The sequence below is a fragment of the Castor canadensis genome, chromosome 12 (genome assembly GCF_047511655.1).
Source record: "Castor canadensis chromosome 12, mCasCan1.hap1v2, whole genome shotgun sequence".
Classification (NCBI taxonomy): Eukaryota; Metazoa; Chordata; class Mammalia; order Rodentia; family Castoridae; genus Castor; species Castor canadensis.
In genome coordinates this window covers 105,052,676-105,064,893 of record NC_133397.1, presented here as the reverse complement: position 1 = coordinate 105,064,893, position 12,218 = coordinate 105,052,676, and the positions used below count along the sequence as shown (strand labels likewise).

The 12,218-nt window shown below is 40.0% G+C and overlaps 1 protein-coding gene across 5 annotated transcripts in view; it reads right to left on the bottom strand.

The window, feature by feature from the left end:
- Positions 1-771: 771 nt before the first annotated feature.
- Positions 772-12,218, bottom strand: part of Tbx15 (T-box transcription factor 15) — a 110,454-nt gene continuing 99,007 nt past the window's right edge. For all 5 annotated transcript variants that reach the window (XM_020176931.2, XM_074050660.1, XM_074050657.1 and 2 more), the window contains one exon: positions 772-3,913. In XM_020176931.2, coding sequence (XP_020032520.2) covers positions 3,129-3,913 — 785 coding nt within the window. In that variant the 3' untranslated portion in view covers positions 772-3,128. The remainder of the gene's footprint in view (positions 3,914-12,218) is intronic.

Genomic DNA, 12,218 nt, shown 5'->3' with positions numbered 1-12,218 from the left:
TTAAAATTTTTTCTTACTTGCTCAAATACAGAAGGAAACAAAACTTGGATGTAACTGTTTTGGATTGTTCTGACAAATTCAAATTATAGAATTCTGTATTTAATACTCAAAATGATTAATCAAATTATTACTCTTACTGTTGAATATGAAGATTTCTGTGTCAAGTTTTGGTTGCCTAAAACCTCAATGGCACTAAACCAATGAACAATATTTGGTATACTAATAAATCAGAGAGAAATAGCCCAAAGTATAGCATGTAGTTGGTTTTGACCTACCACTATGCCAATGGGAAATACAAGGTTTCCTAATAGGAATGAGTGTCTTTTTAAGTTTTGAGACAGGTCATACTCAAACACCTGGAGGTACGAGTTGGTCATTGTCTCAGCTATTTTGGCAATCGTTTGATGGCTAATGGAATTAACTGGCATGCCATGCTTTGAAGTTATTTATACACTGAAAGCAATGATTAATTTAGGTTTCTGACCCCACCTCCAAACCCAGCTCCATTTCCAGTGAATGAGTTTGGTGGTTGGCATCCAGAGTCCCCCATGTCGTGTCCCAGTAAACTGAGTCAGTGAGCAAACAGTGTAACTGTCCACCAAAAAACATCCTTGGATAAGGATAAGAGCAGGAGCCTCACATCCTGGCTCTGCTGTTTCCCAGACACATAAGTATGGGCCAGTCACACCTTGACCATCAAGCAGTACTTCCTGCCTTTTGTCCACCCTTCATGACTGCTGTGAGGCTCAAATAGGATATGTGTGAATGTGCTTATAACTGTCATAGCCCAAACACTTTTATTAGTTTGTTATAAATTGTCACTTGGTTCATGACACCGTCTCCTCCCATGCTTCAGAGATGCATTCAGTGAGGACAGTACAGATTTTCAATTAAACATATTAAGCAAAATTCAGCCTCAGAGGCATACTTGCCCCAGCCCCTGAGGACATGTCTTCTTTTTGGATTGTCCGAAGCGCTGGCATAATGACATCATGCTACTTGCACAGACCTGAAGGTCAGCCTTGCCAGCTCCACCATTTGCTACCTGAGAGTCTCGGTCAAACATTAACCTTTTATAAGCTTGCATCCAGACTTACAAAATCATGATGACAATAATATCCATCTCTCAAAAATGTTGGAGAATGAGACAATCGTGTAAGTGACATGAATAGTACATGGCATACAGCAGTGAGGATTACTGTGAGAGGCACAGGTTTCTGCAGCCAATATGAAAGCAAACATCCCATCAAAGTCTTTAGACCTGGTTTCAAGTCTTATAGTTCTCCCTCTGATGGGTTGTATGATCCTGGATAATTCATTCAGTCTCTCCGAAGCTCAGTTACTAATCATAAAATAAGGCTGGCAAGATTTACTTTATGGGGTCTGTAGAAGGTCACATAGTAGTGTGTATGAAAGTTCCATGCTAACAAGAAGGCAAATGCACAAGGCTATTATTTAATTTTTTCTGTATGAACAAACACACGGAAAACAATTGCAAAGATTTTATTTAGCGGCTTTCTGTGCTTGGCACTTTGAAACAGTTCCGTGCATACGGGCAAATTTTTATACACCTTTTCTTCATACATATTTTACATACCCTTTTATTGCCCCTTTTTTAATATTCATAATATTGGGTACCCCACTAGGCATATAAATACATTTATCTACAACACCTCAAAACCAAAAATCTTAGTAATATCTGTATTATTTTACTTGGTATTATTTGCATTTCCACACCGTTTAAAAGTTTTAGCTTGCATCAAGCTTCACTTGCTTTCTTAGCATTAAAGGGCTTGAGGGGGAAAAGGAAAGATGAAGGAAAAAAACCCAAAACTTCAAAATGCAATGAACTGATAAAAATGGAGATCTACCGGCAGGTGGAAACATGTGAAAGACCCATCAGCAGTTCCCTGGGACACTACAGGGGCTGGCAGGCAGGCGGTAGGGTCAGGGGTCTGGATCTGGCATGCGAAGGCCAAGCCTCTATTACTGCAGCCTCTGCTCTTTGTATCACCTGGGGAATAATAAAATTCTTCCTTCTCCACACATTTGTGGTTTGCTCACACTGCCAGGTTGCATGCTGTGGAATCAGCACTTCCCAGGCAGTGCACCTCTCTCCTGGGGTACAATGGTCAGAGCTGTGGGATCAAGAGGCATTCCTTGCCGCAGCCCCTCTCACTGGTGCTCTGGACATATACAGTGTCCCAAGGAGACTTGCTCCCCAGTAACACCATTGATCCTTTCTATAACCTGTTGGGGGGTAAACAAACCCAAACAAATTTCCTTGGCGAATTTAAACACTCCTCACTGTTCGCACCTCTCTCAGTCTTGCTCTCCATGCCCTCCTGCTCTCTATTCTTTCTCTTTCTCTCTCTCTTTCAGCTGCTCTCCCTCCCTCTCTTCACAGGCACCACAGGAACATCAGTGATGGCACACTGAGTGAAGAGAACCAAAGTTAAAAAGCAATCTCTTTCAGGAAGCCAAGTCCAGTTGTAGTGCTGATGTCTTTCCACTTTCATGGACAGAGAGGGGTACCAGAACACATGGTTCATTCCAGAAATGGGGTAAGCTGCAAGAAGAAAGGCTGGCAGTTACTGTGGCCCAGTCCACTTTTGTTGTACATAGACAAGCACCCATTCTGGGCCTCCACCAGAGTTTGCCCAGTTCTGAGTCAGTGTGCAGGATGTTTGTGTACATATGACTCTGTGTATGGTCATTGTGCACATGTATGTATGCAGGTAAGTATGTATAGGTAGGACTGCTTGTGTGTGTCTGTATTTTTTCATGGCTGCTACATGCTAGCATCTCCTTTAACATTATTTTTAAACGATTATTATTCAGTCTCTTCCAAGGCCAGTCTGACATAGACAATATGCTTTATAAAACTCAGGTTTGGGAAGGCAGGAGAGTGGCCACTAGGTTATGGATGGTTCACTGCAAATAGCCTTCAGTGGCCAAAATAATGTCTCTTGTTCTTCTCTATATGCTTTCCTCCTCCAGAAAAGAAAAAATACACAGTTCCTGTTTTCCAAAGGTATGGGCTCCTAAACAGGAAGCTCTACCCAGGGAGACTCTGCTGTCTTGATAGGGTCTTGACTGCCACAGTCTCCATGGTGCCGGACTGCTCTTTAGACCATATGTACGGACATCTGGGAGGAGGAGCCTGGGACTGCCCCATACTGCCGGCCATCACAAGTGTTGGTCGCCTGCTGATTATTAGGCGAAGGGCTGATCATGTGCACACTGTGCTCCATCCCTGTGGGCAGGTACTGCCTCTCCCCAAAGGCCCCGTTGGAAGGAGAAGAACAGAGTAAAGTGCTTTGAGAGGCGCTCAGTTTTTCTGGGCTTGCAGCTAGCCTGGGGGAGGTGGGGAAATTGTATCCATATAGATTGTAGGGGTTGTGGAGGGAGAAGGCATTGTAGGAGCTCTGCTGCATGTGGCTGCCCCCAAACATGTGTGGTGATGAGGAGCTGGAGGCTGCATTGCCTGCCTGCATGACATACTGAAACTGGGAAGTGGGGAAGGACCCCAGCTGGCCACCATAGGCTTCCATCTTGCTGTTGCTGGGCAACGAGGGAGGAGTTGGTATTCCTGAGATCAGGGATGGAGTCCTCTGAGGCATGAAGGTTTCAGAGGGCTGAGTGGCTGAAGCAGTGCCACTCTGGAGCCTGTTGTAGCCACTGTCACTCAGCCCTGGATAGCTCTGCAAGGCAGCCATGTTGCTTCTGGCACATGGTGGGTAATCAGAGAGGTTTAGATTACACAGCTGGCTCTCGCGACAGCCCACGTTGAAAGTGTTGGGGGCCAAATGAAAAGTGGGAGGAGAACAGGATGGAGATAAAAGATGAGAAGAAGCTGAAGGGGATGGTGTCCCAGTGCTGGAGGTGGTTGGGGAAGTGCCTGTGCTGCCTCCTGAAAAATAAAACATGAATACCATTTGAGTATTTGAAAATGAATCTGTCTAGGCCAAATGCAAGCCATTCAGAAAGTGCCTTCAAATGTCCAAGATGGCCTATTTGTACAGAACCATTGCTTTCTTTTAACTCAGAAGACAAAGCTACATGATTTGAGCACAAATTACAAAAGAGAGGACAAACAGGATGATAGAAAAGTGTACTGAAGCCTTTGAGGTTTTTTGCAAGAGCCTTAGTAAGCCTTATTTTTAAAAATTACAGCAAAGCTTCAGGTATTAATTTTTCCATTTCTCACCATCAGATTCAATTTCTAATAAGACCTCTAGTGAATGGTCTTATTAAAATTACTAGCTCAACTTTTCCCATTCTCAGTGGACATGAACTAAATATGTATTTTAGCCAGTGGTGGTTTCCTTCTTTGCAATCTTTAGTGTTTTAGCCTAAAATGTAGCATACAAAAAGAAGACCCTAATCCCAGGGAAAATGGGGTACTGGGGCAAGGTGCCAAGTCCATGACTGAGGCCTGAGAAGGCAGAGCAAAGGCCCAAGTGATGTTCTGTTACATGAAAGACACAGTGTGTGACTAATTATAACAGCTGGGTTAGAATAAAGCAAGGCTAACTAGAAATGAAGTAACCATGATCCAGAGGAGCCTGCTCAGTCTCAGAGCCTGGAACAAAGACTAAAATTGGAGTCCTTGAGTATAGATATTTATGAGAACAAGAGCCAAACAAACCATAAAGTGACATGAAAGTTAGGAGGCATGGGTTCTGCTCACACCTCTGTCACACTAACCACCTTATGATCCTGATACCTCTCCTGCCCTCTGTAGTCCTCAGTTTCTTCATCAAAGATGAGGAATGGAGTAAGATCTTAGGACATGTAAATGTTAGAGATGGGTGGGTGGTTAATGCACCAACACACTAAGAGCCAGCTCAAGCCAATGTTTTCAAATGTGTTCTCAGTTTAAGAAAATCAAAAATGATTTCAGAGGCCTCTTCTATCCCCAGGCCAAGAATCAGAGATACAGCACTCACTTCCCATGTTGCTGAAAGCAGGTTAACACAGTGAATGTTAAGGCTATTTAGCCCTTCAGTGAATTGCAGAATGGGTGGCTACTTTGCCTTCAATGGAACCGCCCTGATGGAATTCCCTCCTTTATGCCATATGGTAACTTTCCATGACAGTTGAGAGCTGTGATCCCTCAAAGTCATCCACAGCTCTTCTTGGGACTCTAAGCATCATAAAAGGGTAAAGGGAATTTTATGTGGCAAATAGTAGGAACAACCTTTTAATCAGTGAAGTGACTATGAAGAAAACCAGCTAGATTCCAGAGATACTGGAATTCAAAGAAACCCTTCTTCCTTGTTAGTGGGAATATAAATTAGTACAACCACTGTGAAAAGAGTGATTTTCAAAGACTAAAAATAGAACTGCTATATGATCCAGAAATACGACTCCTTGGGATATACCCAAAGGAATTTAAGTCAGGTTACAATAAAGACACTTGCACATCCATATTTATAGCAGCATTATTCACAGTACCTAAGTTATGAACACATCAAGATGCCCCATTACTGATGAATGGATTAAGAAAAGATGGTATTTATATACAATGGAATTTTATTCAGCCATAAAGAAGACTGAAAGTTTGTCATTTGCGGGTAAATGAATGGAACTGGAGAATATCATCTTAAGTGAAGTTAGCCAGATTCAGAAAGCCAAAGGCTGCATGTTTTCTTTTGTATGTGGAATATAGACTCAATACAAATATAAACAATATCATGAAAACCAGGTCACTTATACTAAGGGGAGGTCACATACAAGAGAGGGAGGGTAAAAGAAGGAAGTTAAAAAGGTAAAGATTGTTGATGTACTTCCTATACAAGAATGAATATAGAATTTTAAACATGTTAAAATCACCATAAGAAGGGGACTAAGGTAGAAAGGAGAAAAATAGAGGAGATGAACCAATTTGGGCAATAATACATCTGTACATGGAAATGGCACAATGAAACATCCCATATAGCTATCTTAAGCAAACAAAAATGCCATTTTTTTTCTCAAAAACAGAATGGGAAGGCAAAACAGTCTGGGAGGTTGGAACCAGTAGGCGGGGAGGATACAAAGAAAGGGTGTAGGAGGATGAACATGGTACAACTACTGTATACACGTGTATGTAACTGGAAAAATGAGACATGTTGAAACTATTCCAGGAATGGGGGAAAGGGAGATAAAAGAGAATGATGGAGGGGGTGAATTCAACTATGATACACTGTGAAAACTCTTGAAAATGTCACAATGCACCACCAGAACAATCTTAAAAAAGAGGCAGATGCCACAAAGAAATTAAATTAAATCTTTAATTTAAAAATTAAATTAAAAGTTAATTTTAGCACAGGAAACAAAAAAAATCTCAGCCTGCATCCATAGGCATATGTAGCAGTACTAGCTATCGAAGTAAAAATTTGTCTCTAGTTAATATTTTTTGAGATTGAAATTTCTATAATGCCCAACTAATATCATATTATCCTTGGTCAAGAGAATTTCTATACCTAGGAGGGTGAATATGGTAGAAATATTATATACGCAATGTATGAAAATGGAAAAATGAGACTTGTTGAAATTCTTCCAGGAATGGAGGATAAAGGAGAATGATGGAGGAGTTGAATTCAACTATGATATATTGTAAGAACTTTTGTAAATGTCACAATGTACCCCCGGTACAACAATAATAAAAAAAATTCTACAATGAACTTTCAAATTATAATTGGGTTTAAACTCAGTCAGCCACTATCTTTAGAGTCATTTCAGAAAATTCTCTTTCCTTCAATTATAGTTCAATTGCTATAAAAGAAATAATATTTTTATTCTACAATCTGAGATAATGCCATCACTGTAAATACTGCCAACAGCTCCTGACCACAAACGATGCAGGCTACCTCTTCTTTCTCCCCCTCAGTCCTAAAATGAAAGGCTTGAACTAATGGCCCTCAGTTTCTGTCATTAGACCTGTAGCTGTGTCTGAGGATTAAAGTATGTGAAGTGTTAATGATCAACTCTAACTTCTAAGGAATCACTTTCATATAAAGAAAGAGTTCTAGAAGTGGAAGACTCTAGAAGGAGGAGGAAGAGCATCTCATGCTTCCTGTAACTGAACGGCTAAGATGGCCTTGCCCACTGTGCCTTACAGAAAGCTCACACATTTATTTTCCTCTCTTTGAGATGTCCTGCACACTTTTATCCTTTTCCATCCTATGACATGAACTTTACTTAAAGTAAGTGCTCTGGCACAAATGGAGAAACTTGACTCCAGCTGTAAAGAGATTTGTGTTTTACGAGATAGGTACCTGGTCTCCTCTCTTTGAAAACCCTTCCTGCTTGCCCTTGTCTGGTGTTTATGCGGCCCCTGAGGAGACCACCTGTTCAGCATGCTGCAGTGTCCTGTGATAGGCATGCTCCACAGGCACTGGCCCTAGCCCTGCAGCAGGAAGTGTGAGATGGAGCAGATGACATTCTACAACTCTAAATGGTTTTCTCAGATGGCCCACGATGGAACGAATGGTACAGATTTAAGGCCTCAATTGGTTTCACTACAAAAAAATAAGAAGGGAACTATTAACAAGTTACAGGGATTTCTGCTGGGCAGATGAGAGGCACATGTTAAAAGTTTGTAGTCGGCTTGCTTTGGCTTTTAAATGACATTCACTGGAAATGAGACTTGGTGACCTGCTGAGCTTCAGGGGGTGGAAGCCTCCATATGAACTAGTGTTTGAAGGGGGGAGCAAGTCTGATAAGGGAAGGTCACATTGTTTCCATCCACTTTCATGAATATAAATAGTAACTTTTCCTCAAAGTCCACATAGAGAAGACAACGGTATTCATTTTGCAGAAAAGCAAACTGAGATACTGAAAGATCTTTATGCTCTTATGATCTAATCGCTTGCTGACTGTTAATAAGATTGGGAGTGCCAGCCAAGTGCTAAATAAGCTTAAGAGGCATCCCACCCTCTCTGTGTATTTCAGCACTTGGCTGAGCAAAGACCACTCATCACAGAAAAGCTAGGGAAGAGTGGGAGGCCAGGCCACACTGAAATAGAAGGGATCAGAGCCTCCCCTTCTTGTGTAGCACTCTCTTCCCTTCACCTTCATCTCCTGTGTACCTGCTAGATTCTGATGCTTTAAGAGTTTTTATATAAATTTATTTTGTGGGAAAACATGGATTGTAGCCCTAGACAAACCTGTTTCTAATCCCAACTATGTGACTATGAGACCTGGTAAATTAGCCTGACTGGGCTTAGGTTCCATAGTCACATAAATGGAATCACTGATGTCTACCCTCAAGAGATGTTTGAGCAATAAATGAGATAATATGTATCAAAATGTACTCATAACAGTTCTTGGCATGTAGACATTAAATAATGTCTTTGATGAGGATGAAAAAATCCTGAGGTATTTGGGTTGTAAAGGGGATGGCTCTCAGGTATTGACCTCTGGTCATGGATGAGTGTCTTGGCCTCTGTGCCCACTGATGAGAGGTGCATGTTCTGTTGTTACAGGCCAACAGAGGCTCCATGCTATGAATGATGGAGCACTGGAACAAGTGACATCCATGGCCTACCTGAGCCATTTTCCAAAAGGCTGTATGTGCTCTATATTCTCTCTGAATCATCTGTACTTCCTTCCTGTCCCCAGCCCAGAATGAAAATGGCCAGTCCCATGGCTTCATCTCTTCTCAGATCAAGCAAAGCAGAATTGACAGAACACATATAAGTAGACTGGTGTCTTTCCCACTGTCCTCAGAGATCTTAATCTACTTCCGAGAGGTGATCAAAATATAATGCAATAAATAGTTTAATACTCTCGGGTGTTTCATGATCATTCTCCCCCGCCCAAACTCCTACATTTTATTTTACTCCCCTCTCCAACGAGAGGAGGTACACATTAAAATTCATATCCAAGGTAACTTGCTCCAATATTCAAGGCTGACAGCCAAAACATCAAAAAGAATACATGTTTAGCAGTGATCCCATGCAAGGACAATAACCAAGAATATACTTGTGTAAAATGAAGACAAGTTAAATGTGACCGTGAACATCCTGAATACCAAACCTGCTGACTTTTGCATCTTTAAATTGATCACTTCCAGATTGTAATATGGGAGTTTTCACATATAGTTTCCTTTTGAATTTATTTTGCTGTGTTTCTCCCCCTTAAAAAATTGAAAACCAGTAAGATAAAACCCCATTTGGGCTAGTAAAGAATATATTTCCATGTAATTACTTGGCTCCACAAGCCAGACTCCTCTCTCCTGTAACTCATTGGCATCTCTCCCTGAAGAGCACTGATTCACAGTGTATCCTGAGGCTTTCAAACAGGTAAGAGGTGAAATATCAGCACCCAATGGACTGATCCTGGGGTCAGAGGCCATAAGGCTTAAGAAGCATAGCACTGCTAAGATAATTTCTTAGTTGAGACAAGTACTTTTCTCATAATGCAAATGTGAACATTACAGTACCGATGGGAATTGTGTGGTTTCAATCTTAGACTCCTACTACATTCTTTTCCATAAAACTTAAAGGCACAAATAGATCCAAACTCCTTCTCTTTAAAATAGTTTTCTATATATTCACCCAATTCTCATTTTTCACATTGGTCTTCATGTTGTCTCTGCTTTTCAGATGGTCTATTAACACCTGCTGCATTCCCTGGGCAGACGGTCCCATTTCTTCTCTTTGCATCACCTTTTTTCTGTTACTTGTTTTACTGACTTCCCTGTTGCAGTAAACATCTGCTGTTATCATTGTTTAGGTTAGCATGCCTCTTTCCTGGAAACAGTACCAGTTTTCCCACTGAGAAGCACTCCCTTTCCCACTTCTCACTCCTTTCCCCTATCTCCAGGGAAGGCATGTGACTCTGGCCTGGGTAAGCAAAGCACCATATTCCCCCAGAGCACAGAAATTTATGCAGGGGTGACCAAGTAAAACAGAGAGATTTTGCTAGATATCTTAGAAGAGAGGCACATGCCTTTCCCATCACAGTTAATCCTAAAAAGATGCAAGCCCAGCGATGTTTGCAATGACCACACTGAAAGCCTGAGAATGAAGTCACTATGGAAAGGAGCAAAGAGTTAAGAAATGGCACAAGACCTGGCCTGGGTGCACTTGTTTGGGCTGCTCAGTTAGGCTTTGCCAACAATCAGCTGCTTTAATCTTTCCAGGTTTGTAAACTAATGAGTTTCTTTTGTTTTGTTCTTTGGGTTTTATTCTATTTACAACAGTAAGAATTCTAATTGATACAGCTCTCCAATTCCATGGAGGTCATTCCACTGTGAATCTGAAGAAAGTTGGGATAAAGCGAGAGAAGAGGGAAATGGAAATGAAAGTGGTAGAAATGGTTTAAGGATCACGTTATCAGGTTCTGCCTGGAAGCAAGGAGAGTGTGGGGGCCAGGAGGGAAAGATGGCCCACACAAGGTATACAGATATGAATAAATGTAGAAACAATTAAAAAATAAATAAAAATAAAATATAACTGTGAAAAAAAAAAGGACCATGTTGTCAGATGAAATCAATGGATGATGCCTTCTAAAATGTGATAAATCCTTGAAGAGTAAGTAACAAGAGATGTCAACTGTTTGGATGCCTGATAAATATCCAGTTCTACTAAAACAAGGATCTGACTAAAAACTGTAAAAATACTTAACTTCACTTTCAAAACTATATAATCTCTTAAACAATTAAGGAAATAGGAAGAGCTGCTACTCTGTCATCATTCTGATCAATAAGAACAAACTAAACAGGAAGTTAAAATGCTGGCAAATTAAGATGACTTTTCCTGTGAGTATTTGTAACAAATAAGGGATACAATGTAGAGAATAGAAAAACAACTGCTTGCTTAAAAAAAAAAAAGATTCTAAAAGGTTGGAGGAGAGAAATATACAAATACAGGGAGGTGATTCTGAAAACCCCATTAAGTCAAATGAATATAAAAGAGAAGTGGCTATTTTGTGATGGCTTTATGAAACACAGTTGGATAAGATATAAAGAGGGATATATAAATAAAGACAGAAATAAACAATGGCAGATCTTTTGAGAGTAACATTAGGAAATACAGAATTAAATGAAATTTGTGGATTCCTTTAACCATCTTACAAGGTTTATTTCATTCAAACAAGACATATCACTTTAATGACTTATTCTTTTTTTTACTACCTTGAACTTTTTCAAATATATTTTAAAGTATATATAAAACATGAATATTGTACATATTCATGAGATCATGATGTTTTGATGCATATATGCATTGTGTAATGTTTAAATCAAAATAAACATCTATTTCATAAAATGCTTATTTGTTTATGGTTAAAACATTCAAAATCCTTTCTTTTAGCTTTTAGAGATATATAGTACGTTATCATTATCAATAACCACCGTGCCGTACAAAGGACACCAATACCCTTACTCCTATCCTGCTACACTTAGTACCCTTTCATCATCCTTTCACCATTCCTTTCTCCCACTGATTCAATTCTCCTCATGAATTCTGTCCCAAGAAGACTTAGCAGTACCTACGACAGCATAAGAAACATGAATAATAACTCAAGCTAGAATCATACTAATAGCTAAGGATAGAAACAGAGGACATTCACAGAGTTCTTAGTCCCTGTGTAAGCATTTAATTTTCTTTATTTTAATTTTAAGATTTTTATTTAAAAGATTGCATGAAAGTATAATTATATTTTAAAGATGTAAGTACTGATAAATCATAAGACTTGTTTATATTTCAAAAGTAAATGTATCAGAGTGGCTGTAAAATCTTATATTATTATCGTGTCTGATTCTCCTCATCCCTATCTACTTTAGAGGTGAAGCAGAGAAGCTAGAACTTGCCAGGTCTAATGACCTCTGGTAAGGAATATGTCTTTCCTGAGTGAAAGGAAATTATGGACTTTAAAGGGTTTTAAGCAATGTGGGGTAGGAAGTTGATGTGAACAAATGTGAGTTTTGAAAAAAAAAATGACACTATGGAGGATATTAGGGTCATCCAAGTGAGAGATGATAATGACTTGGAATGGGTTGGTGGCAAGAAAGTTTAGAGGTGTGAATAGACTCAAGAACTTGGCTTTGGTATGGGGTGGGAGCAGGGAGAGAAATATCCAGGATGACAAGTGGATGACTCAGTTTTGCATACATTGAGCATAAGGGAGTTTGGGGAAAAGTTACAATATGTTATCAATTACAGGTTTAATATCAGATATCCCTTATCTGAAATGCTTGGCACCAGAAGTATTCTAAATGTGGG